At 42.3% G+C, this 27,620-nt stretch overlaps 2 protein-coding genes across 3 annotated transcripts in view; both read left to right on the top strand.

Moving 5' to 3' along the window:
- Window positions 1–333: 333 nt before the first annotated feature.
- On the top strand, window positions 334–13,140 carry snupn (snurportin 1). Its single transcript, XM_072434794.1, has 9 exons — window positions 334–409; window positions 1,072–1,253; window positions 1,339–1,519; window positions 5,003–5,107; window positions 7,593–7,689; window positions 10,231–10,328; window positions 10,441–10,518; window positions 10,678–10,758; window positions 11,211–13,140. Exons 2-9 carry the CDS (start codon window positions 1,078–1,080, stop codon window positions 11,529–11,531), a joined length of 1,137 nt encoding a protein of 378 aa, XP_072290895.1. The 5' UTR covers window positions 334–409; window positions 1,072–1,077; the 3' UTR covers window positions 11,532–13,140.
- Window positions 13,141–18,493: 5,353 nt separating this feature from the next.
- ptpn9a (protein tyrosine phosphatase non-receptor type 9a) overlaps window positions 18,494–27,620 on the top strand; it is a 49,475-nt gene continuing 40,348 nt past the window's right edge. The window contains exon 1 of one of the 2 annotated variants that reach the window (XM_072434793.1): window positions 18,494–18,788. In XM_072434793.1, the coding sequence (XP_072290894.1) occupies window positions 18,756–18,788 (33 nt within the window). In that variant the 5' untranslated portion in view covers window positions 18,494–18,755. The remainder of the gene's footprint in view (window positions 18,789–27,620) is intronic. The other variant, XM_072434792.1, reaches the window with a different exon arrangement.

Genomic DNA, 27,620 nt, shown 5'->3' with positions numbered 1-27,620 from the left:
CCAGCTAGAGCCCAGTGGTGTCACATCTCTTTTAATTTTGATTTATTTGAAGATGCAGTTAATTCCCACAGAGAAAGAATGGAACGAGTGAAGATACGCACTTTTAACCTTATGAAAACTGTAACTAGCCGATCCTATCAGTAAAAGAGCCTATCAATAAAAGAGCCTATCACTAAAAGAGCCTATCACTAAAAGAGCCTATCACTAAAAGAGCCTATCACTAAAAGAGTCTGTAAACTGCTGCCAGGTTTGGTCAAATCTGTGTTTGAACTGTGCAAAGAAACGCTGCACTCAGTACCACCGCTTGTCTCCAGCAGAGGGCGCGCTGCTCTGACGTGGCTCCTCCGGCCCCGAAGAAGAGTCCAACATGGCGGCGTGACTTCTCCATCTGCGCCAGCTTCACACCACGGTCTGTCTTTTACGGCTTTTCCACCATTTGTCCCACATATTTAACACATTTTAACACGTTTAACACATTTAACACGTTGAAACGCACGCGGCCCGCTCCACGTGGCACTGTGTGAGGATCCGTGTGTCGTCATGACGTAAAGGCGACGTTGCGGATCGTAACAATGTTAAAATGCCGCCAAAAATAAAATGGAATAAATAAATACCGCGAGAGATAATGAATATAGATACGCACGTTCACAACACGCGCATGCAAAAAAGATAATATTGTGAATGAATTAGTTTTGTTAGATTTAATGTGAGCAAATGTATGTCATGGTTTAGATGTGTCTATCACGTGTATTCATGGCAGTAATAACAGTGTAAAATGTGTACAAACCCTTCTATAACTTCTAAATACCTTATTACTTATGTTTGCTGTTTTTTAGATTAATTAGCTCTATATTTTCATAGTTAAAATGCATATAATATTGGGACTTCGCAACAGACTATAAAACAAATAATAAATTGGCTTGTGGGGACCGGTAATAACTGGCCCGCGGCCCGGTTTTGGGCCCCGGCCTTGTGGTTTGGGACCCCTGGTTTAAACAACTAAAGGTCTCTCCAGCTCTAGTGACTGTTAAAGGACTAAAGGTCATTTCACAGCGGCTTGTCTCCACTCAGAGCCTCATGGACGACCTGACCCTGGCCCTGTCGGCCAGTTTCGCCTTGTCCAAAGAGCCGAACAGCACCGCGGCCCCTCACCCTCGACTGGCCCCTCACCCTCGGCTGGCACAATACAAGAGCAAGTACAGCGTGTTGGAGCAGAGTGAGCGACGCCGCCGGTTCCTGGAGCTTCAGAAAATGTATTTACACTTGTCTGTGACGTGTTTTTCAGTCGTTATGGCGTGTTTTATTGTTGATTTTGCATAAATAATCCCATAAATCCAGTAAGCGGTTGAACTACGTGAACCATGCGCGGCGTTTGGCGGACGGGGACTGGACCGGGGCCGACAGCGACGAAGAGGAGCAGAAAGACCAGCCCCAGGTCGACCCAAAGAAGGAGGACGAGGAGGACGAGGAGGACATGGAGGTGGAGAAGAGGAAACTGCCCAAACATTACGCCAACCAGGTCAGATCACGAGATGTACTGTGTCTGTGGTGTGAAAACTGTCAATAAGCTGCACAAAGGGTTGGTCAGAAACACAAATGTTCTGTAGCGGCGGGCGATGTTGGAGCTGGAGTCGCACGTCGCTGTGATTGGTTGAATCCGCCTGTCACTCACTCTGAGCCGTGAGCAGCAGGAGAAACGGGAGGGCCGGAGCGAGAGTTGGAGCAGACAAACGGCATTAGATGGAGAAACGGTGGATCATGATTATCTCCACGTCGCCGCGTAGAGAGGCTGTCAAATCCATGGCTTGCGTCTCCACAAACCTGACTCGTACTCGGGCCGGAGGAGGCTCTTCCTGCTTTTTCTCCATGTAAAAATGAAGTTCTTTTGGCTCTAATATTCCACAGTAAGAATATAAAATGTATATCTCTGTGGAGAATGTTCCGACCTGTGGTTTCAACCAGTAGTGGGCGCTCAAGTCTGCTTTCAAATATTTTTTACTTAAGTAGAAGTACAAAGTGGTGATCCAAGAAGTTCGAGTCAGAGCAAAGTATTACTCAAGTGGGAGTAACTTTTAAGAGTAACATCCCATTTATTATTTGAAGTTTATGTATGGTATTTTCCGGTCTATACTTTTTTCATAGTTTTGGCCGGGGTGCGACTTATACTCCAGAGCGACTTATACATATTATTTGTTATTTTCACACTGACAACCACAAGAGGGCGCTCTAGGCTTTAAGCGACGCAGAAGAAAAATCTGCACTTACTCTACCTCTGGAGTTTGTGGAGTTGTTTAGAAGTGACACAGAGAAAGAAGAATTCAGTGGATTTAGTGATTTGGGGTAAAACTGATGCTTTGGTAAACTTGTTAGCATGTTCTTTATGCTATAGTTATCTGAATAACTGTTCATATGTTAAGTTAACATACCAGACACTTACCACAGTTCTGTCTGTGCCTCATGTAGCTGAAGGTGTTAGCGTTAGCATACGTCATGTAGCTGAAGGTGTTAGCGTTAGCATACGTCATGTAGCTGAATGTGTTAGCGTTAGCGTACGTCATGTAGCTGAAGGTGTTAGCGTTAGCATACGTCATGTAGCTGAAGGTGTTAGCGTTAGCATACGTCATGTAGCTGAAGGTGTTAGCGTTAGCATACGTCATGTAGCTGAATGTGTTAGCGTTAGCGTACGTCATGTAGCTGAAGGTGTTAGCGTTAGCATACGTCATGTAGCTGAAGGTGTTAGCGTTAGCATACGTACACCTATTCACCATGTTCTCTCATCTGTTTATGCATTTTTTTGGCTGGTGCGACTTATACTCCGGAAAATACGGTCATTTTAAGAGTAACATCTGATTTATAATTTGAAGTTTATGTAAGTGGAGCTATAAAGCATTAAATTAAATCTGAATTAGCAGTACAAGAAACACAAATGTGCAAATCTTTTTTGACAAAGTCAATATAAAGCTTTTGTCACAGATTTATTCACAGCAAGAAGAGAAACGACACTTTTACTCAAGTTAGTTTAAACGTTTTAACTTTCTATTTCCATGGCATTATCTCCAGAAAGTCACACACTGTCACTTTAAAATATGTGAATTAGTCTTGAGCTGTGTGAATCTGGACCAGCAGTTTATCTGAGCGGTCACATGTTTGTCCAGCAGATGGCGCTGTGGTTCTTAAAATACAAGAACGTGATGCGATTTCACTGGAGAAACTGACATTAACCCCAGAACATTGTGAGAATGAATGAACTATTAATGAACTATGAGAATCAATTCTCATAGTTTAGAACAGGCATGTCCAAACTACGGCCCGGGGGCCAAATGCGGCCCTTAGACACATTTTTGTTGGCCCTCCTGTTTCCTGCTAAGTTGATCCAAACAACAAGAAGCAGTAGGTTTTACTGTAAAATTGGAAAGATTAAGCATTTTGATGTTATACCAACCTAATATTAATGTTCCAAGTCTTATAAAGGTGTGGAGGCTCATCCAAACTATGTCAAATGCAAAATTTTGAATGAATCACTTCAACAAATTTGATATTGTCAGGTTGTTTGTGGCCCTTTGCCCCTTATAAGTTTCAAAATGCGGCCCTCAGTGAAAAAAGTTTGGACACCCCTGGTTTAGAACATCGACTCTTTCACTCGCCAGCACACGATTGTAGACACGGGCAGAACATGCAAACTCCACACGGAAAAGACCCACGACATATGAAAGCTCAAGGTCACATCAGAGGTAGAGAACATGCATTTTACATTATGTTTTATGCTTGACTGGACAAATACTTGACCTCGCAGTAGTTTGTCATCTTGACTACAGATATATGACATGTGTTACCATCAGAGCTGGGTTGAATAATCGATTTTCCGATTTTTAATCGATTCACATATTAATGATCGATTCGTAAGTCCAAAGATCGTTTTTTTTTTTTTTTTTTTTTAATTTAAATTCTTTTCTATATTTCCCCCAGTGAACTTCAATCTACCTTCAAGAAAGATAATTCAGGACTCCTGGATTCTCTTTCTTGAAGGTAGATTGACCCTTAACCTTTTCATTAGTCTTCCATCAGTAACTACCAATACTTGTAAGATTTGCTGTTTTATTGATATAATACTAGTTTTAATATGTTGCTTCTCTACACAGTCATGAAGTGAAGGAATCGGTTCAAATACATTTTTCATTTTTAATAACATTAACCCCCGGATCGAATCGGAAATCAGATCGAAATCGGAGCGAATCGGATGGGATCTGAGAAATTGGAAAAAATCAATTTTGATTTTTTAAAAATCGGAATCGAATCGATTCTTGAAATTTGAATCAAAACCCAGCTCTAGTTACCATGGATACTGCAGTTTGTTGTAGCTCGTTTTGTGTTTATTTATGCTCTTTGACCTCTTTTAAAGGTCCACATGAAGGTTCTCCTGTTTTTTCTAATTATGAATTAGTTTGGTGGGATAGAAACTGTGTATTTATAAGTATTTAATCATAGTTTTACGTCTGTTAAGTTGCAGTTTGTGAAGAAATTTTGAAAAATAAAACAGAATCCCCTCTGTGATGTCATCAGCGTGCGACACAGAGACACTTTTCTGACAGTTTAAACCATCGTTGGGCTAAACAAAGGTGTTTTATGGTATTATTGTGTGTCAGATCAGAACTACTGTGTCATGTATGTGGATGTTGGCTCTTGTTTACAGTCTGGTTGCTAGGTAACAGCTGTGGAATGACCTTTACCTATGTCATGTTTGCTGCTCGTGTCCAACCAGGAAGTACAATTATAAACTTTACACGAACAGTCAAACTGGGGACAAAACGTTTAGTCAAATCTGAAATCTGAGCATGTGGACTACGTTTCAGTGACACATGTGCCCCGCCCCTGTCATGTGCCCCGCCCCCGTCATGTGCTCTTAAATCTTTGCGTCACATTCTTCTTCGTTTGGCCTCCAGGCTCTTCTCAAACCTCCTGACCACCAAAGGGTCACCACGCATTCTATTTGTGTCTCGTGCAGCTGATGCTGTCCGAGTGGCTGGTGGACGTCCCGTCAGAGCTGGCCTGTGATTGGCTGCTCGTGGTTTGTCCCGTGGGGAAAAGATCCCTCATCGTCGCCTCCAAGGTAAGACTCGTCACTTTGGCTGTTTTCATTTTACGTTTGGCAACAAGAGTCTGTTCTCTGACAGTGTAGTTTCAGCAGGGACCTGCAGGGGGAGCTCTATGGCCAGAGTTACTTAGTTCTGCCCTAAACTGTAACTTAAATCTTGCCTTATTTTTTCTATTAAAAATATACCTCTAGGCAGATGGATGCGTCTAATGTCATTCTGTGGAATATGCCAGAGGAAACAATAACATCTCCATGGAGACGACCGGGTGGCTGACCTGCGCGCAAAATTACATGCTGTACCTTTTAATAAAACATGAGACAAAAACTAAATAAAAGTAAAATACTGTAATATTCAACCTTTTTGGTGTTTTCTAGTCAACAAATGCAAATATTGTCTCAGTTAAAGGCGCTGCACCGGATTTGTACAGTTTTGTAACGTGAAAAATAGAACTAACTCATGTTAAACTCTTCACGGCTCCACACGTGTCGCTCACTAACATTACCGTATGTTTCAGACTATAAGTCGCACCAGCCAAGAAATGCATAATAGAATAAAAAAAACCTATATAAGTTGCACTGCAGTATGAAATGCTGTTGCAAGTGTGAAAATAACAAATAATATCACATGTAAGTCGCTCCGGAGTATAAGTATATAAGTATAAATATAAGTATAAGTCGCACCCCGGCCAAAACTATGAAAAAAGGTGCGACTTATAGTCCGGAAAATACGGTAATGCATTCTGAACATCCTAAATATTCACCACGATTAGTTTAAAAGTACTTTTCAGGAGCCTCCGAGTAAGTTTTGTCATCCCGGGTAAAGCTAACCAACATTAGCATGCAAACGGTGCACTTCCTGCTTCTCAGAGAATAAAACTCTTTACATTTAGACTTACAGAAAGCGTCTGTGGTCTCATTTTCACCTGGAGATATCTGTGCTGATGCCTTGTTAATATGAAAATGTGAACATCGTTGCACTTTAAAATATCGGCGTGTGCTAAAATATTGACACGTGCTAATAAATTTGCTGACACATTAATTTTGTGCGCTGTTGTATCAATACATATTTTTTGCTTGACACATTCACAGTTTTTAACAAAGAAACACTGTTGTTAAAGTGTATTTGGCTCTTAATAAGTCGTGGTTCATCAACAAATATCAGTATTGGTGTAAAATCTTGACATTTGCGATGATTCTGGACCGTCTTTTATAACGGCCGCTTTGGTTTCTGGTGTTTTTGTGTATTTTTCCAGTGTGAAATCTTGTTTTCCACACAAAAGACATAAAAAGGATTGTTCTCTAATAGCGCTGCGTGAACTGACGCCGCGCCCTCTAACAACAACTTCCTCTGTTTAGTTATTGACCCAATTCTCATCAGAAAAACACAAGCTGAGGAGAAAAAAAAACGACATTTTAAAGAGAATGAAAAAGAACCATGAGCCTCTAAAATATTATAAAATGGCACGAAAGCAAATGAATGATTAATAAACACGACGTCAACAATACATGGATTATTTTAGTGACTTTAGTTGGAACGTTGGGAAGTAAAATTGAGCCAATCACTATTATTTTGGGGGGAAAATTGCTAGATAAAAAGAAAAAGAAAAAAACATTTTGGGCAAGGTTTAAGACATTTACACACAAAAAAATTTACGCTAATGGCAATAATTTATCTGATTAATTTAAACAATGGACGGCTGTAGTAAATAGTTAATGTTTGATAATCATAACATTGGCATTATTAATAGGAATTAATACATTTTAATCAATAATACACTATTTGTAAACATTCTGTTCATAAACAAGTCTTCATTCAACATATTTCATCTTTTGTTTGGTTAAAATGTATTCAAAAAGTCAATATTTACGATAGAAATACTAAAATAATCATTAGTTTCAGCTCTATTTCAGCGAGATTCAGTCATTGATATCTTCTTTTTCATAGATTAATAATAGTAATAGATTTTTATGTTTTATTTTTAAGTAATAATGATTCTCAGTAATGATTTCAAGATCATAAACAAGTTTTAGCACAAACTAATTCAAATTTCTACCTCCAAACCACACGCTTCCACTGACGGGATTTAAAAAATAATGAAAATTAGACTTCAAACTTGATTAAAATCTGAGTAATCGCTCTGTTGATCTTATGTCAGTAAAAGCAGACTTTGGAGGAAGAAATGCAACTCATTTTAAGTACAGAATTATTAAAAATCTGTCAGAAAATGCACTCTGAAAGCCATTTTTATGTTTTTTATCAGACTAAATTAAAGCAAATCCTGACTCATTTTCTGCCGGCTTTAACGCTAAACCACTGAATAAAAGTCACATCCCACTGGTTTGTGCACTAAACGGGCGTGTCCAAACCTCGTCCGTCCAGCTCCGTCCAGCACACGTGACCGCTGCGCCGCTTGGCTCCGCCCTCGTCACGCTCGCGGCCTGTTGGAGCCCGTTAAAGAACATTGTGCATTGTTTGTTTGTGGTTTGTGCTTTTGTTCAGGGTTCGACGGCGGCTTACACCAAGAGCGGCTACTGCGTGAGCCGCTTCCCCTCGCTGCTGCCCGGTGGCAACAGGCACAACTCTGCCGTGGGGAAAGGTGCGAGTGCCGTTTTTTGTGGTTTTAACGACACTTAATTTTGCAAATATGTGAAGAATAAAGATCTCGGGACGTCAGGAAAAAAGGCCTTTTAGCGTCTTTGCTATGACTGAGGAACAAAACACGGAATATTCAAAGTCCATGTGACACGTTATACAACACTTTTCAGTAAAACAATGGTATAACCGTATTTTCCGGAGTATAAGTTAAAAAAAAGCCAAAAAATGCATAATAGAGAATAAACAAAATATATAAGTCACGCTGGAGTATGAAATGCGGTTGCAAGTGTGAAAATAACAAATAATATCACATAAGTCGCTCTGGAGTATATGAGTATAAGTAGCACCCCGGCCAAAACTATGAAAAAAGGTGCGACTTATAGTCCGGAAAATCCGGTACATTGACGATTTGACCAGACATTCTGCTTTGTTTTTCTCCAATTTGTCCATTTCTGTGATGTTTATAATTTCACCTTCTGGTTTGACACGTCCAACAAATATGACATAGGCAGAGGTCATTCCACAACTGTTACTTAGCAACCACACAGTAAACAAGGGCCAAAATGCATTTACATTGTACAGTACAGTACAGGCTAGCCCAAATTAATTGTCTGTTTGCTGTAACCCGAGTCAACATTTTTTAAGTGGGTTGGACGGTAGGCAAATTTTTTTTTTACTTTGAAGGCAAAAAAAAAAGATCCAAATTTTGTCATTTTTTGAGTCGGAGTGACCACCAGTCGGAGTGACCCCCAGGCTTCAACAGTCAATGACGGAAAACGTCTCTATCAACCCGATCGGGAGACTAAATCTCACGATTTTAAGACATTTCAATCGACCTTTTGTATGCCACTATCCTTTATTTTGGTAGCGAAGGCGAGCGGGGGAAACATGCGGGGGACTCGGGCGCCGCCATGTTTGTTGTGATGACGCTACTGGGCGTGTTTCAATCCCAGAATGCATTTGCTGTAATGTCACCCTGACAGAGGGTGACAATACTATGGACATGTCAGTGGCGCCGACAGAGGCAAACCAACTTGTAAAAGGCTATATGACGACTCCTACGCGCGGTCTGTTTTATTATAGACCCATGTGGAGGACTGAAAATGAAGACGCGCATGCGGTGCGCAGTGCATTATCAGTCCTTTGAGATGAAAGACAGGTTTCCCAGCGTGATAAAAATATTTGACACAGCGGTTAAGGAAAGACCGGTCGTTGAGTCGGCGAAATAATTGAAAAATAAAAGATTTTGACGTTTTTTCAACAAAATGCTGATATTTTTTTCCCTGTCGGCTAGTTTCATAGCGGGTCGGTCGGGTTACGGCAAACAGACATATTATTTTGCCTAGCCTTATGATTTGACAAATAATTACACCATTGTTGCAAATTTCCTCTGCGTTTTTGACGGAGCAGCGCTTTTTGATTTGAGGGATTGTGGCTCTACTTCCTATAATTTTCCACTTTTATTTGTCAAATTTCCTTCACAAACTGCGACTCGACTGATGTAAAACTATGATAATTAAATACTACAGGGACAAAACTACCAAACAATGTCATAATTGGAGAAACATGAGAACCTGTCACATGGACTTTAAATTAGATAATCTCGTGCCTTTTAATTAATTCTGAGCGCTTATGTATCGTTATTAATTTATTCCATTGTGTATGTCTAAGTGTGCGTTCATAAATAGTTTTTTGTTTCATTGTTGACGTTTTGGCTATAGATATAGATGGATCTAGATATTCCCCGTTACCGTTTGTTCCATGCGTTTGCTTTTGACACGGCGCTCGCGTAAAAGAGTTTAGCTTCGTTAGCGCTCGTGTCGTTGATCTCGTTCGCGAGTCTTCTCTTCGACTTCTGAGCCTCACAAAATAGCCACGTTTGTGACGTCAGACGCAGAGATCCGGAGGTCTGTTTTTTTAAGTCCATAAATCTGATCTTACAGCGGCGCGCTCATATTGGCATGTCGAGTCACGTCGCTTAAATGGTTATCTTTATTCTTATTTTTCCACTGTGAACTTACACCAAATCAAGAGGAAGGATTGTAGGAACTGATGCAACAATGTGTATTTTTATACTTAGGCACAAGGATGTCAAGATTATTTGGTTCATCGTGATTTTTCGGGTCACATTTTAATCATAAGAACCCAAAAAATAATAATATTGACAATTTTTGATGAAGAATTAAGTTTTTTTGTTCGATCTATTGCCCAAAAAATACATCTAAGTGTCAAAAACTTTATTTTATCTGGCTGTTTTTTTTTTCACATTTTACTTTTTGTCTTTTAGAAAGTTCAGTTTCATAAAGTCGGTCACAAACTTGAGGAACAGTCACATGTCAGAGCACGAAAACGAAAGAAAATGAAAGATTTCACTGTCGTTCGGTCACAGTCTCAATAATCGTGAATCATCGTTAAACTTGATATTGTGACATTCCTACTTGGGGCATTATTTTAAGTTCTAAACCGTGACAATGCAATGCCACAAGCGCGAGTTTAAAAGAACAGAATGAATCGTGTGTGACGTGTGGTTTCACCGTTCCAGACTACACCATCCTGGACTGCATCTACAGCGAGCTCGACCGCACTTATTACATTCTGGACGTGATGTGCTGGAGAGGACATCCCGTCTACGACTGCCCGGTAAGGTTTGAACCAGGAAGTGTCAACGTTACAATGACGAGCACATGTGCTTCACGTTGAGCCCGGTTTGGCCCGAATCGCCCAAAAGCTCCTGGTTTTCTCTCGTCCACAGACGGAGTTCAGGTTCTACTGGCTCCAGTCCAAAGTCCAGGAGACGGAGGGTCTGTCGGAGATCGCCAAACGAAACCCCGTGAGTATGAGACCCCCGCGCGAGCGAAACCCTGTGAGTATGAGACCCCCGCGCGAGCGAAACCCCGTGAGTATGATACCCCCGCGCGAGCTTAAACGAAACCCCGCGAGTAAGAGACCCCCGCGCGTCGTGTTTCATTTGGTTCTCGTCTCTCCACAGTTCCGGTTCGTGAGCCTCCAAAGCGCAGACTGCTCCGCCCAGTCCATCCACAAATCTCTAGCGGCCGACTACTGCTTCAACGTAAGAACCGTCTCTGTTTTGTTCACCGGCTTAACCTTCGGAACGATTTCGAAATGTTCTTTTTCTCTCCGTCTTCTGCTTTTTCCCGACAAACGTGTTGACCCAATTTGAACTGTGGACATCGATTTGCAATATCGGCTCATGTCAAATCGGTTGTGAAATGGGTGGATTCTGCAATATCTGCTTTTGTGACGCGTTCGAAGCAGCAGTTTAGCTTTATCGGGAAATAAAAGGTCAATAGTTCAAGCTAACGCACTCATCAGCTTAAAAAATGTTTATGTCCAGGAAATGTTTGAGTGAATTTTGGGTTTGACGCACAAAACGTAGAGCTTTTTAGCATTTTAAATACATAGTCGCTCTGGAGTATAAGTCGCACCCTGGGTCAAAACTATGTAAAAATGTGCAATTTATAATCCGGAAAATACGTTAATACAGAACGTTGCGTCTTTCAGGTGGACGGGCTCCTGTTCTACCACAAACAGACGCACTACACGCCGGGCAGCACGCCCCTGGTGGGCTGGCTGCGCCCGTACATGGTCGGCGACATCCTGGGCGTCGAGGTCCCCGAGGTCCCGCTGACGGCGAAGCCGGACTACGCCGGGCACCAGCTGCAACAGATCCTGGAGCACAAGAAGACGTCGGGCGAAGTCCGGCCCATGGCGCGCGACGGCGGCTACGAGCTGGAGCACCTGTCCACGCCCAGCCAGAACGGCACCGACGAGACCAAGTTTTTAAACCAGAGGCCGATCAAAGAGGCGCAGATGGAGGTCTAGACGCGGCGGGGAAAACGCAAAAACGTTTTTTCGACTCAAAACACGCTGTACTTGATATTTTTACCGTCTTCAAAAGCACGCAAAACGTCTCTCTCACTTTACGAGCGCATTCCTAGCGTCCGAAATGTGCGCCGCATCGAGTTTGTGCGCGCTAACGGTAACTTTAACTATCATGAAAAGTGTAAGTTGCAAATTTCCTCTGCGTTTTTTACTGAATGACGCTTTTTGATGACATCAGAGGGATTGTGGACCCGGCGCTACTTCTTGTAATTTTCCACTTTTATTTGTCGAATTTGCTTCACAAACTGCGACTCGACTGACGTACAACGGCGCGCAAAACGTCTCTCTTACTTTACGAGTGCGTTCCTAGCGTCCGAATTGCGTCGAGTTTGCGCGTGCTAACGGCGCACTTCCTAGTTTGCAGACGATCAAAACGCTTCGTAATTGGACGCGGACGAAGCGCGGCGGTCTCATTTTGACCCGAAAATCCTCTTTTCACAATATGTCCGCCTAAGAACGCAATGACGGCCGGGATATCGTGACATCGCATCGTCGGAAGTCTCGCAGTAACATCGTCGGCCGTCACAGGTACAAGCCCCCGTTGCGTGAATGCGTTGTTTTGTTGCGGCGGCTACGTAGACCATGATCCTTTGCTCCGTTTCAGTGCAGAAATAATCGCTGTCAAGCACTTTCATATCTTAGTTCTTTGGTTTGCGACGCCGATGATTCACCAAAGTCTTGCCAAAGACGTTTTAAAAGGAAAAAGTAACATTTGTACAAGTCGGTCGGCCTAATATCACAGTAAATATTGTAGCGTGAAATGAAAAATGTCGTAACACATTGTAGATAAACTGGTTAAAGCTCCTTAAAATACAAGTATCCATTTCTCTCGTGGTGTCGTCATTGGTCAAATAAAACTTCACTTTGTTAAAAAATTGTCGTGCGATTGTGTCCGACTGAAGAGAAAAGAGGCCGTTTTCAATCATTGTTTTCTCTTTTGTGGTCACTAGTCACAGCTACGTACAAAATCAAGTCTGAGGTTTAGTCGAAGCCAATCCTGACTTCATTAGATTGTTCTTTTCACGACATTTCCCGGTCGTCTCACTCGCCCGAGGTCCATCGCGAGTGTCGTGACATGGTAGAAAAGTGGTCACTGTCGAGCACGTGGAAAACTAAAAATGTACCGCGCAAACGCCGTATAAGTCGTAAAAAACACGACACAAACATGTTTTTCGAGGGTTTAAACGTTGAGAAATACGCCAGCATTTACAAGTCTGATGAAACAAACGCGTCACAGGTTCCACGATATTCTAGTTTGTTGACCTGCGTTTGTCGTCTTAATCGGCTTTTATTCATTTCTGCAAATAGTCTTTCAATCGGGCGTTTTTTTGAACACACTTTTGGTGTGTTCAACCAAATCAAAGGAATCCTCGTTCGAACAAGACAAATGTCGCTTTTATTTCACTGTCAAAAGAATAAAAACATTTGATGCAGTTATAATAATCGGGTTTTTCAGGTGGTATTTGACTCTTACTGTGGTTGTTTTGCATTGTCCACGTGTTTTTTTAAATGTATCGTGCTAATTAAAACTGTTTTTATGCCTTTTGTCCAGTAAAAACATTCTGGTGAACGTAAGAAATGTGTCTGTTTTTTCATTGACGGTCTTTATGTGTTTGTTTATTGTTTGTGGAAGAAGGAACTGGAGGATAGCTCTTTGAATGTTCAGTTAAATCTTCTGTCGCAGCGATCACATGGTTTGGACAGAGTCCTCTGTCCTTCGACCTTCTCGGCCAGGAAAAACCTCAAAACCTCTGTGGGAAAAAGTATAAACCTGGAGGAGTTCCAGAGTGAAGGAGAGATCTGACCCCTACAGACGGACGAGAGAGACAGTGGAGCTGGAGCCACTCAGGAGGAGAACCAGTTCTTCAGGAGGAGAACCAGCTCTTCAGGAGGAGAACCTTCTTTAGGAGCATCTGGGTCCACAGGTCATCGATGTGCCTGTCCTACCCCCCTGTAGGAAATGGGGAAAAGAAAAGGCAATGAACAGTTTGCAAGTGAAATTAAATATTAAATATTGTTGCTCCTTGGACAGCGCAGCTGAAACTAGGTTTATATTTCTGTTCTTAACTGGCCTGACCATGAGCCATTTCAAAGAGGAACGTTTTAAGCCTGAACTTAAATGAAGAGACTGTCGGCCTCTTTAACATGGACAGGAGCTGATTCCATCACACAGGAGCTCTACCTCCTACTCTGCTTTTAGAGACCCCTGGGACCACCACAATTATAGATATTGTATACATATATAATATACCTTTCTATTACTTATTTATTCACATTTTGGATGAGTGAACAGTCTGTAGATTTCCAGTAAAGTGTGACTGTGTGATTCTTGGTAAAAGTCGTTCACAAAAGCAGTGGAAAAACGTGATTGTTCTGTCTGTATTTGTCATGGCTCCGCCCACACGGGGAAAAGGTAACGCTTCACTTCACACTTCTGGTGCTGCGAGTCATTCTGAAATGTGTGAAGTCGGTGACAAATACACAGATCACACACGGAGACCAAACTGTTCTCAAAACACCAAGAAACGCAAAACATTTTCACATTTAGTATTAAACAGTGACATTAATGTTATGGATCGTGGTTTTACATTTAGTTTTATTGGGATCTAAAACAGATTCGTGTGCAGATCTCACATGTTTTTATTGTTGAAATTTGCGCCGTGACATTTTTAGACATGTTTGAGTGAATGCAGAGAAGTGGGCGGGGATAGGAAGTGGGCGGGGATAGGGGGGATTCAGAAATATAGATTAAATCCATGTTTTGTCATCTGAATCAACATTCACAGACATATTGAAGATAAAAGCTTAATAGCATTTTAAAAGGTGTACAGTGTAACTTTCTGTAATTTTTCTGGTGAAGTGGTCACCGTGGCGATAATGTAATACTGCGAAACAATCTGGTCATTACAGATCAGCCACCAGAACAGTTACATAATGCACCTTTAATGTTATGAGATTTCATCATTTTTCGGCTAATAACGGCTTTTATTTCTTTTTACTTTAATGTTTTTATTATTATTATTCATTTATTTTATGTATTTATATATATTTTTTATGTATTTATATTTTTAATTTATTTTTTGTATTATTTTGTATTACTTTAAAAAAAAAGTTGATTATTAGGCCCGAGTGCCACAAGCTGGCGACAGGCCTATTAATCTCGTAAGGCCGCGCGAAGCACGCCTGCGAAAGTGCGCACATAGTGCACACGAAATCGAGCGCGAAGCGCTCGCCCACTTCCAAACACTCACTAACGCACTCCTTCACTCACGCACGCCCCGTGCATACTAATTAGTAGTAGGAAAATGGAACATTACCGTTGCAAACGGGCGAAGCCCGTGCAAAAGTGCGCACTAAACGAGCACTTTACATTGGGTCGTCATCCCCATATAAAGCACTCATTTGCGCTAAGTAGCTCATGAATACGTTCCCCATCTCTTGCATGTTCCGTGCATATAAGCATGTAATGCAAAAATTGAACATTATTACTGTATAGAGGGCCAAAAACACAAAGTGGGCGGAGCCCACTCAAAATTAACGAAAGTACCCGTCAGTGACCAGGGACCCACACCATGAGGTAGGAAAGCGCGAGCGCTTTCCGAAAATGTATAGTTTATGATATTTGAAAAATGGGAAACATTGTTTTCGCATCGGAATATTATTCTTTCTTTCTTTCTTCTCGGGACCAACCCCCCTATTTTTCACCCAGTGAACATTGACGAAAAGTCACAAAAATTTGCACACCTCTAAAAATCGTGCCTCTCTACATTCTGGCTATTTCCCTTTTCTAAAATAAAAAAAAATTGGCGCGTCAGCGCCCCCAAATGTACCAAAAATGCATTGAGAAATAGGAAATGACCCAAAAAAAATCTGATCGTAGAATCATGAAATTTGGCGCAGAGGTAGATGGTGACAAGAGAAGTAAAAAATATTATTGCGGCAACGCCGTCCACCCAACCAAATGTCGGCCATATTGGTTCAAAAATGGCTAAGCATGACTCGGGAGTTTTTCCAAACGTCGTACTTTTACGAACTCCTCCCAGGGCGTTGGCCCTAAAAAGCTGAAATTTGGTGAAAATGCTACTGAGGAGTGGGACATCAAAAGTTATTCAAATTACATTGATACCTGTCACGGTCTCTGTGCGGCGAAGCCACAAACTGTAGCAAGAATTTCAGAAATCTCCCAAATTTAACATTTCTGCCGTTTGCGCAGATAAAGTCCGAATTGCGTCAAATTAGAATCAGTTGTTAAACTCTTTGCCCTAAACGTACTTGAAGTGAAATTAATTAATTTGGAGCCACAGCGCCCCCTACAGATTTTATATGGAGGTTAAATGTTTAGTTTTGCGAAATTATATGAAATTTGACACACAACTCAATTTTAGCATCCCCATCAAAAAAGTCAATGAGACCCATGTCATAATTGTTATGGCTTTGCCGTAACGATGACCGAAACCTTCCATGTTATTCCAATGGGGAAATCGCCAGAACATGTTTACACTTTAGACTTTCACAAACTCCTCCCAGGGCGTCAGCCCTATTAACCTGAAATTTGGTGAGACTCATCTTCAGGGGTGGACCATCAAAAGTTATCCACATTTTTATTCAAAGAGTCACGGTCTCTGTGCGGCAAAGCCGCACATTTTGCCAAGAATTCAAAATAAAATTGCTTTTTGATGGTAAAACAAAGGGGAGAAGATGTGACAGCGTCACAGATTCAGCAGTAGGCGTAATAAAAGGACAATTGGGGCGCGTTAGCGCCCCCTCCTCTTGCGGCGTGACGGTGGCGTGGCGAGGGCCGATCATTGCCGCTTGCGGCTATATTTTTCTTTATTTTTGTTATTTAATTTACATTTTTTGAATTTTATATTTCCTTTCTTTACTGTTTTACTTTTACTTTACTGTTTTAATTATTATTATTCATTTATTTTTATTGATTTGACTGATTGATATATATATTTTTAATGTATTTATATTTTTTATTTAATTATTTTTTTCTTTTATTTTTTCTTTATGTTTTGTATTATTTTGTATTATTATTATTTTTTAAAAATGTTATTCTTTATTTTTTTTAATTCCTTTTTTTTATTGTATTGTTAAATTCCTGCCTTCTCCAGTTAAAAGCCTTTCAGCGCTGCATAAATCAGATTGACCTGCTGTGAATAGTTCAACCATAATTCAAACCGTTACCGATGACGACGACGATAATATAAGAGCGCAAACACAAACTGTAGTATTTGGCTTTCGAGCTGAGCTGTCAGAGTTTCACAGTTTCTTTCTCGGGTGGTTTTGGTTCAGGCCGTGGTGGTTTTACTCTACAGGTTCAGGTATTAGTCAGCACCGCCGTCGCTTTCCAGGAACTAGACACGGGCCCGGCTCACGTCAGCTCTGGCCCACTTCAATCGACCTTTTACTGGAAACTGAAGAAAAGAATCTCTCGAAAACACAAATATCTGCAACGTTTACTTTGACTTTAGCCCAGACTCAACAGCGCTCCGTATAAAACGCTTAAACACACATTTGAAGTGCTCGATCGGCTGATTATTCACTGAAATCAAAATGTGAGCGATACAAATCAGAATCGACAACTTTGTTATTTTGTTTTTGTGTAATTTTGTCTGAAAAGCTGTTTGTTTTTCTTTTTTTTGGAGGGATTTGGGTTCGAAACGGAAAAAGAACGAACCACACACGAAAATCTCTTCTCTTCTTTAATAAATAAATACATTTTCTGGAGTATAAGTCGCACCAGCCAAAAAATGCATAATAGAGAAGAAAAAAAAGATATATAAGTCGCACTGGAGTATAAATATATAAGTATAAATATAAGTATAAGTCGCACCCCGGCCAAAACTATGAAAAAAGATGCAACTTATAGTCCGGAAAATACGGTACATAAGTGTGTTTGTGTTTTCACTGCGGTCAGTCCTTGGTCAGTTTGTGTTCTCGCTGCGGTCGGAAGAATGTTCCAGAATGATCCATCTGTCGTGTCCGTGGCAGGGGTTTTGAGGCCCAGATACATAGTTCTGAGATGGAGCGGGACACGTGGTAACGGTGGGTCTCCTGGCAAATAGACTTTGACATGGACATGTGACTTTAGGGTCCTCCACGGAGATGAACACATATTTTCCCGCTCTTTGTCTGCCAGATTAGAAATGCAGTTATATAATTTAGATATTATTCACCTTCAAGATGGAGGGATGATGGACAGATAGATGGATGATGTTTAGATGGATGATTTAAATAATAATAATTCTAATTCTAATAATAGCCTAATCATTTAAAACAGGAGTCAAACATTTGTATAAAATAATAATACATAAAAATAAATAATAAGTGCCTAATCATTTAAAACAGGAGTTAAACATTTGTATAAAATAATAAAAAATGTATTTAATTTAAATATATATGAATAATCATCATCATCGTAATAATAATAAGTGCCTAATGATTTAACACAGGAGTTAAACATGTGCCAACCCCACGTGACCCCCGTGGCCCCGCCCCTGTCCAAATGACTCTCAAAATGGCGCATTATTTCCTCCTGTTCCTATTTTTATGAATGAAGGCGTTGATCGCGTGCCCCGCCGCGTCCGCCCTCACCGCCAGGGGGCGCAGCGGCCCCGCGGGCGCCCTCTCACACACACACACGGACCCGACGCTGCCATTCCGCGCGCGGTCGTAACGCGGCGTGCGTGACGGAGCTCTCTGCCGCTCGCATCACGCGTTTAAAGCGTCTTCTCCGCGCTCCATCTTTCACCACGTCGTGTTTCTCCGCCGCGCCGCGACACGACACGCACGCGACACGACGTCTTCTTCTTCTTCTTTCCTCGGTTTTTGAAATTCGACACAACATCCGCACGCGCTCCGCTTCTTCTCGCCCTCTCTCACGCGCGCGCTGCCCGTTCGGATGCGGACGATTACCGGGGTGAATTCGGGCCGTTTTCGCCCGCGGTAACTTCTCGCGCTGTGGCGGACGAGTTGCGGCGTCTGCGTGAGGGAGGAAAAGCGCCGAAACGTCCCGCTTTTGCGCGAGGAACACGCAACAGAAGAAGAAGAAGAAGAGGACGCATCACAAACAAACACATTTTTTTTTCCGCTTCGCACTCGATGAAAACGACGCGTCTCTTTCTCCGCAGCGGCACGAGCTGAGTCCAGACGTGAACCATGGCAGCTACTTTGACGCTGGAGGAGGAGCAGGTAGGCCACGAGTACATTTATTATTATTAGTATAATTTTGATGTTATTTTTAATTTTGACGTTTAAATGTTCGGGACTTTTCACGCCGCCCCCGCTCCGCGTCCGGTGCGAATTGGCCGCGGAGCTGTTGCGAAATGTTGGAGGAGGAAAGAAAAAACGCGAAAACGCAAACGTTGTATCGATTTGTGGCGCATTATTGCTCCGATTGCGTCAGCTCGCTTCCTCTTCCGAATCAACAACACGAGCTCACGAACAAAACGGTTTTTTTTTTTCAATTTTTGCGCATTTTTAAAAAAATTTCCCGTCCGCAGATGTTTGGATGAATGTTGTTTGCGCAGGAAAAGTAGCTTATGGAAACTTTCCCAGCGGCCAATAAAACCGTGCACGCGTCACGAGAAGGAAATCCATGTTATTTACACGTTTGAATCCGCATTTTCAGCCACTTTTTGACCGTATATTTTGTGTAAAGAGGCTGAAAATGATCAAAATTAGCTGCAATTGGAAGAACTTTAACTGCATTTGACCCATAATTGCTCAAACAGAACAAGAAATCTCTGGCAGTTTTGGTTTTCCACGATAATACCCACTTATTGTTCAATAAATTAAAGATTAAACCATATTTTTAGGGTTTAATGTTGATCGTAACTACTTTTTTATGCACTGGCAGCAACTTTTCTCCTGCTGTGGTTTACTGTAAATATTGGAGAATGTGGGGAGGTTTGTAACTCTTTTACCTCAGTATTTGGAGCTACAACTTTCTAACATTGACACAAAATGCCTTTATTTATTGGCTACAAAATGCACCCGTTTAGATTTGGTAAAAATAATCATGAGCTGATGTTTAGTGCAAGAATTTCCTCTGTTACGACCTTGTCCACGGCGGCTCGTAACACGCTGTGAGGGTTGTAACACTTTGCCTCAGCGTTTGGAGACACAGCTTTCAAACCTTTACACAAAATGCCTAGAGCTGGGTTGATCTTTTTTTTTTTTTTTTTTTTTTTTTTTTATTAAATACATTTTAAATTATTTTCTACATTTCCCTCAGTGAACTTCAATCTACCTTCAAGAAAGATAATTCAGGACTCCTGGATTCTCTTTCTTGAAGGTAGATTGACCCTTAACCTTTTCATCAGTCTTCCAGCAGTAACTACCAATACTTGTAAGATTTGCTGTTTAATATTGATATAATACTAGTTTTAATATGTTGCTTCTCTACACAGTCATGAAGTGAAGGAAACGGTTCAAATACATTTTTAATTTTTAATAACATTAACCCCCGGATCGAATCGGAATCGGAAAACAGATCGAAATCGGAGCGAATCGGATGGAATCTGAGAAATCGGGAAAAAATCGATTTTGAAACGTAAAAATCGGAAACGAATCGATTCTTGAAATTTGAATCAAAACCCAGCTCTAAAAATGCCTTTTTTTATTGGCTACACAATGCACACGTTTAGATTTCTTGAAAATAATCATGAGCTGATGTTACATCCTTCTCCACGGCGGCTCGTAACACGCTGGGAGGGTTGTAACACCTTGCACCTCAGTATTTGGAGTTACAGCTCTCTAACGTTTACACAAAATGCCTGTATTTATTGGCTACACGGCGAGTTGTAACACTTTTTGCCTCAGCGTTTGAAAACTGTAGCTCCAAACGCTACAAAAGGCACGTCCGGTTAGAGTTTGTGAAAATAATCATGAGCTGATCCACTTGTTCCTAAGTATTTGGAGTTACAGCTCTCTAACGTTTACACAAAATGCCTGTATTTATTGGCTACAAAATGCACCCGTTTAGATTTGGTGGAAATAATCATGAGCTGATGTCGAGTGTTTCCTCTGTAACTCGCTGGGAGGTTTGTCGCCGGGAAACGAAAGGCCGTAAATAGAACATCTTTTATAATTGCGCGTTTGACTTTTCCCAGGTGCCGACACAAACCTGTCATTTAGTCTGGATGTGAAGTCCGGCCTGTTATTACTGCGGACCAATCCAAATAAACTGCACCATTTACACGTGGCCAGTGCCCCGAGAAGTACTCCACTTTGTCAGGAAAAGTTCAGATACACGTGCAAAAAATAAACGTTTTGAAGTACCTGTTAAAAAGTATTTCAGACAGATTTTGAGAACTGTTAAATGAAGCAATTTTTTTTTTTTTTTTTTTTTTTTTTTTTAATTATTATTATTTATTTTTTTTAAGAATTTTGCAGATTTTAGAATTTTCACCATAACATTTTTTAAATAGTACTGATAAAATGATATTAATAAAATAGTAATGATAAAATAATAATAATAATAAAATGGTAATAATAATTAAATAATAATAATTTTAAAAAGAGAGAAAATTATGTTTAAAAAATAATTACAAAAACAACATGATAATAAATTAAAAAAAAATAACAATAATAAAAAAAAAACCTGCACTGTAAAAACTACTTGAGTACAGTACATTTATTCATTTCAGAAAGTCCGGTTTTGATTTGACGCACATTTTAACTGTGGAAACGATTCCAAAAAGTTGAAATGTTTATGGTTGGTTCTTGCGTCAGTATTTTCAGTTCAAATGCACAGTCCACATGTTATATATGTTTTGACAACTTAAAAAGGAAGTTGAGTTTCCAGTACAAATACTTTATATTTTGTGCTACGTTTTGGTTAGAACTGTTTGAAATGGCAAAAATAAAAAAAAAGGTCACAATTGTGGGGGTTTTTTTGTCCCAATTTTGTTTTCCATCGGTCGATATTGACAAAAATGAATATCTCAATATATTTTTGCAGTATCTCGACAACAATATTCAGTCAATTCAACAGGAATGAGGATCAGATATTTGTTTTACATGTCTTTTAAATGAATCACAAATATCACTGTTTACCTTTTTAGTTTGAAAGTCTACTACAAAACTTAAGTCATTTTTATTTGTAATCGGCTCGTTTTGCAGCATTTTTAACTGTAAATAACATAATTTGACAATTCTCATAGTCTGAACTCTGCTTTAATTCACATCCTTTTTTTAAAAAAGTTTCGAATTTCAAACGACTGGACTCTATCTTTGTTCTTACCGGCAGTTTATTGGTCAGTTTGCGCTCTTGGGCTTTCATGTGGAAACAACAATCTGCTCCAAATTTGTTCCCATTCTTTCTTTTAATCCTTTTCAAAGACGTTTCCGTAAAGTGCATTTTTCTCCCACATAGACCTTAAAATAGCTCCTACAAACGCCAAACTTTACAATCTCGAACTGAGCGAGATTACTATAAGTCGCACCAGCCAAAAAATGCATAATATAGAAGAAAAAAACATATATAAGTCGCACTGAAGTATAAGTCACATTTTTGGGGGAAATGTATTTGATAAAATCCAAGACTAAGAACAGACATTTCCTCTTGAAATACAGTTTAAAATAATAACAGATGAGAGAACATGGTGAATAGGTGTACGTATGCTAACGCTAACACCTTCAGCTACATGACGTATGCTAACGCTAACACCTTCAGCTACATGACGTATGCTAACGCTAACACCTTCAGCTACATGACGTATGCTAACGCTAACACCTTCAGCTACATGACGCACAGACAGAACTGTGGTAAGTGTCTGGTATGTTAACGTAACATATGAACAGTTATTCAGATAACTATAGCATAAAGAACATGCTAACAAGTTTACCAAAGCATCAGTTTTACCCCAAATCACTAAATCCACTGAATTCTTCTTCCTCTGTGTCACTTCTAAACAACTCCACAAACTCCAGAGGAAGAGGAAGTGCAGATTCTTCTTCTGCGTCGCTTAGAGCCTAGAGCGCCCTCTTGTGGTTGTCAGTGTGAAAATAACGAATAATATCACATATAAGTCGCTCTGGAGTATAAGTCGCACCCCGGCCAAAACTATGAAAAAAGGTGCGACTTTTCAGAAAATATGGTAATTCCGAGCCTGATTTATTAATGTTTTACAGTTTAAAAAATGAGGTGAAATTTAAATTTTTGAGGCCAATCTTCAGTCGGATCGAGTTTGCTCAAAAACGTAATAAAAAAATCCACAAACCCTTCTGTGAATATTTTTATATCCAACATGTCAACAAAACTTAACCAAGAAATTTAAACCTGCTCTGTGCATTTTTCAGATTTAAACATGCAAAACGTGCAAATTTTGGTTGTTTTTACACGTAAAAAGCCTTATTTCTATATGAAAACATGACACAATGAAAAACTTGTAATACATTTCTTTCTCACATTCACGTGCGGTAACGACGGCACAAGACCGAGGAGCGATTCGCCGGCGTTTGAACCTTTACGTTCGCCGCTGCATGTGATTCGTTAAAGAGTCTAAATGTATGCGACTTCAAACGCCGGGGCCCCGAGTGAGCACGCACTTGTGAATGAAAGGCCGTTTGTCTGCGCGCGTCCGGAGCCGAGATGAAGCGGCCTCTGTGTCGCCGCCTGAAGCCTCGCGTCGGCCCGGAATGTCGCACGATCACACGGAGCGATGAGGATGATCGATACGCGCGAGGGTGACCGAAACGGGCGAGGGCGATCGATACAGGCGAGGATAATCCTGTTGTACATATAGATGATAGTTTTACATCAATCGAGCAGGTATTAGTGGAGAAAACGTAGAAAAATCTGTATAAAATGACAGGAAGTGACATCACACCAGGAACACTCATCCCAGTCAAAGTTTATGCAGAATCTACACAAAGAAACAACTTTTTTGACTCTCTAAACATTATTTAAAAAAAAATAGTTGCTCTTGCGTAGTTTTATTTGTCAAATAATACAAACTGTGACATTTAATGAGTTTTTGGGTCATTTCCAAATGTGATGTCATCGATTATAACCAGGAAGTAAAATTACAAACATAAAGAATTTGCTATTCTGGGAGAAAATTTGTATAATTTTTAGCTAAATTTCAAATATAAGTCTTTTTTTTAATTTAAAGGCGGTATGGACGATTTTTCGGCGATTTGAGAACGCAGGTGGAAGTGCGCATGTGCACTCCCCCGTGTGGACCGATACAACACACACGTGCGTTTGTTTATTAGCGCGATGGATTGCATCGTATCGCTCGTCTCCCGTAGATTTCTGTCCACTTCTGCGTCAGCTCGAACTGTCTTTCTCAGTCTTCATTTTGCCCCGTACACTGAGGGAACTATATTATGATAGATCCATGCGCTTAGGCACGCGGAAACGTGAGGACGAACCGCACGCGGCTGCAGGTGAGCGATAGGTGCGTTTTATGATTGATACGTGGCAGGACAAATGATTTATCCACGCCACGAGGAAATATGATAAAAAATTTGCTGAAAAAAATCTTCCATACCACCTTTTAAGTATATCATGTATCTACCTAAACTGCACGGGAGTTCATGTGAAAACAACTATTTATACTAAAATGTACTAGAAAACAGTGTATTTATGTATACGTTCCGATAAAACGCCGAAATCTTCTGCTAACTCATTCCATATCTTAGTTTTATTAATTGACTCATGCTTTATTGGGATTCTAAAGATGTTCCTGAGGTTTTAGGAGTGAGTTGTGAGTTTAAGCGTCTGTTTTGTACAGCTAAATACACTGTTTATTTTGTAGTTTTTACAGTTGTATGAACTCCTGATCTTGTAGTTGCACAAGATGCATGAGAATGTCTTTGGTCGACTTTAAGATCGTCTTTTCTGAATAAAGACCATTAACAAAAGCAAGCAATTTTATTATCAAACGTATTATTCTTGAGGTGAGACACTAAAGTTTTGTGTTTATTTTAAGTGTTTTCAAAAAAGGATTTGCTGATATCTACTGTACAACCAAGTTTTTTAGGCATAATTTAGATTTTTACACCAATTTTCAGTCAGATCTACCAGGAGTTTACACTAATACTAAATAATATCCATATTTTTTTGATCAAACGGTGATAATTAAGCAAGAAATTTAACCTGGCTTTTTCTTTTTATCTTTTTTTCCAGATTTATCACCAAATGTGTGAATGTTTTTTTATTTTTTATTTCTGAAAACGCTGCTCGATGAAGGTTTATTTCCCCGTTCACCTGCTGCGTCTCAGATTAGATTCAGATTGTTGTAAAATTGAGGTTAAACGATAAAACGACCACAATCTCAACGTCTGTTTTACCTCTGAACGTTTGTCCAACTCTGAGCTTCATCTGCTCCACTTCCTGTGTGAGCCGGGCCCCTCCACCGGACGAGGCCCCCAGAGGAGAAGGGGGAGAGGAGAAGGGGGAGAGGAGAAGGGGGAGAGGAGAAGGGGGAGAGGAGAGAAGGGGGAGAGGAGAGAAGGGGGAGAGGAGAAGGGGGAGAGGAGAGAAGGGGGAGAGGAGAGAAGGGGGAGAGGAGAGAAGGGGGAGAGGAGAGAAGGGGGAGAGGAGAGAAGGGGGAGAGGAGAGAAGGGGGAGAGGAGAGAAGGGGGAGAGGAGAGAAGGAGGAGAGGGAGGAGGAGAGGAGAGGGAGGAGGAGGAGGGAGAGGGAGTGGAGAAGGCGGGAGGGAGGAAAGGGAGAGGAGATGGAGCCAGAAAGGCGGAGTGGCAAGGAGGGAGGAGAGAGAGAGGGAGAGGAGCTGGGGAGGAAAGGGAAGGAGAGACGGGGGTAGGAAAGGGGTAGTGGCAAGGAAGGAGGGAGGAGAGGGAGTGGAGAGAGGGGAAGAGAAAAAAGAGGATGGTTAAAGAAGAGAGCAATGGAGGAGGAGGAGGAAGGAAAGCTGGGTGTAAAAGAGGAAGGGCTCCGCAATTAATCGAATTCTAATCGACGTCAAGATTCAGTTGTTTCTAAAGGTCAATGACCTGAGCTTTTCACACCACGTCCGACTCTAGAGAAAGAAACTTTACTACTTTCATGTGTTAAATGTCACAGATTAAAGACTTATTGTTTATTTTTAGAAAAGTAATGTTGAAAGACACAATTTATTTGGCTTTAACGAGACGAAAATGAATGAAAAATTGCGATCGATCTGTGTGTGGAAATAAAGAAAAGTGTCATTAGTTTGTCGTTTTGAGAAAATTGTGTCGTGACAATTGTATAAAGCGGTATTTCTTCGTGTTCTCTGCACCGAAATGCAGCAAAGGATCATGGTCTTTGTAGTTCCCTCTGTTTCTTTAGCTGCTGTAGTTGCGTTTGCGGCGGGCCACAGGGTTCTTCTGCATCAGCGGGAGGAGAGGGAAGTGTCCATGTGCGGCCCTCGGGAGGAGAGGGGAGTGTTCATGTGCGGCCCTCGGGAGGCGAGGGAAGTGTTCATGTGCGACCCTCGGGAGGAGAGGGGAGTGTTCATGTGCGGCCCTCGGGAGGAGAGGGGAGTGTTCATGTGCGGCCCTCGGGAGGCGAGGGAAGTGTTCATGTGCGACCCTCGGGAGGAGAGGGGAGTGTTCATGTGCGGCCCTCGGGAGGAGAGGGGAGTGTTCATGTGCGGCCCTCGGGAGGAGAGGGGAGTGTTCATGTGCGGCCCTCGGGAGGCGAGGGGAGTGTTCATGTGCGACCCTCGGGAGGAGAGGGGAGTGTTCATGTGCGGCCCTCGGGAGGCGAGGGGAGTGTTCATGTGCGACCCTCGGGAGGAGAGGGGAGTGTTCATGTGCGGCCCTCGGGAGGAGAGGGGAGTGTTCATGTGCGGCCCTCGGGAGGAGAGGGGAGTGTTCATGTGCGGCCCTCGGGAGGAGAGGGGAGTGTTCATGTGCGGCCCTCGGGAGGAGAGGGGAGTGTTCATGTGCGGCCCTCGGGAGGAGAGGGGAGTGTTCATGTGCGGCCCTCGGGAGGAGAGGGGGAGTGTTCATGTGCGGCCCTCGGGAGGAGAGGGGAGTGTTCATGTGCGGCCCTCGGGAGGAGAGGGGAGTGTTCATGTGCGGCCCTCGGGAGGAGAGGGGAGTGTTCATGTGCGGCCCTCGGGAGGAGAGGGGAGTGTTCATGTGCGACCCTCGGGAGGAGAGGGGAGTGTTCATGTGCGGCCCTCGGGAGGAGAGGGGAGTGTTCATGTGCGGCCCTCGGGAGGAGAGGGGAGTGTTCATGTGCGGCCCTCGGGAGGAGAGGGGAGTGTTCATGTGCGACCCTCGGGAGGAGAGGGGAGTGTTCATGTGCGGCCCTCGGGAGGAGAGGGGAGTGTTCATGTGCGGCCCTCGGGAGGAGAGGGGAGTGTTCATGTGCGGCCCTCGGGAGGCGAGGGGAGTGTTCATGTGCGACCCTCGGGAGGAGAGGGGAGTGTTCATGTGCGGCCCTCGGGAGGAGAGGGGAGTGTTCATGTGCGGCCCTCGGGAGGAGAGGGGAGTGTTCATGTGCGGCCCTCGGGAGGAGAGGGGAGTGTTCATGTGCGGCCCTCGGGAGGAGAGGGGAGTGTTCATGTGCGGCCCTCGGGAGGAGAGGGGAGTGTTCATGTGCGGCCCTCGGGAGGAGAGGGGGAGTGTTCATGTGCGGCCCTCGGGAGGAGAGGGGAGTGTTCATGTGCGGCCCTCGGGAGGAGAGGGGAGTGTTCATGTGCGGCCCTCGGGAGGAGAGGGGAGTGTTCATGTGCGGCCCTCGGGAGGAGAGGGGAGTGTTCATGTGCGGCCCTCGGGAGGAGAGGGGAGTGTTCATGTGCGGCCCTCGGGAGGAGAGGGGAGTGTTCATGTGCGGCCCTCGGGAGGAGAGGGGAGTGTTCATGTGCGGCCCTCGGGAGGAGAGGGGAGTGTTCATGTGCGGCCCTCGGGAGGAGAGGGGAGTGTTCATGTGCGGCCCTCGGGAGGAGAGGGGAGTGTTCATGTGCGGCCCTCGGGAGGAGAGGGGAGTGTTCATGTGCGGCCCTCGGGAGGAGAGGGGAGTGTTCATGTGCGGCCCTCGGGAGGAGAGGGGAGTGTTCATGTGCGGCCCTCGGGAGGAG

The sequence above is a fragment of the Eucyclogobius newberryi genome, unplaced genomic scaffold (assembly GCF_026437365.1).
Source record: "Eucyclogobius newberryi isolate DKJ021-1_F unplaced genomic scaffold, fEucNew1.0.hap1 SCAF_7, whole genome shotgun sequence".
In the NCBI taxonomy this organism is placed as follows: domain Eukaryota; kingdom Metazoa; phylum Chordata; class Actinopteri; order Gobiiformes; family Gobiidae; genus Eucyclogobius; species Eucyclogobius newberryi.
The sequence above is the reverse complement of the archived record's forward strand: the minus strand, read 5'-3'. Positions and strand labels throughout refer to the sequence as shown.

Bases quoted from the DNA above. Each gene is read 5' to 3' on its own strand.
- snupn (XM_072434794.1), top strand. From the start codon at position 1,078: ATGGACGACCTGACCCTGGCCCTGTCGGCCAGTTTCGCCTTGTCCAAA. The intron at 10,329-10,440 runs GTAAGGTTTGAA...TCTCGTCCACAG, and splicing joins ATCCCGTCTACGACTGCCCG to ACGGAGTTCAGGTTCTACTG. The intron at 10,759-11,210 runs GTAAGAACCGTC...TGCGTCTTTCAG, and splicing joins CGGCCGACTACTGCTTCAAC to GTGGACGGGCTCCTGTTCTA.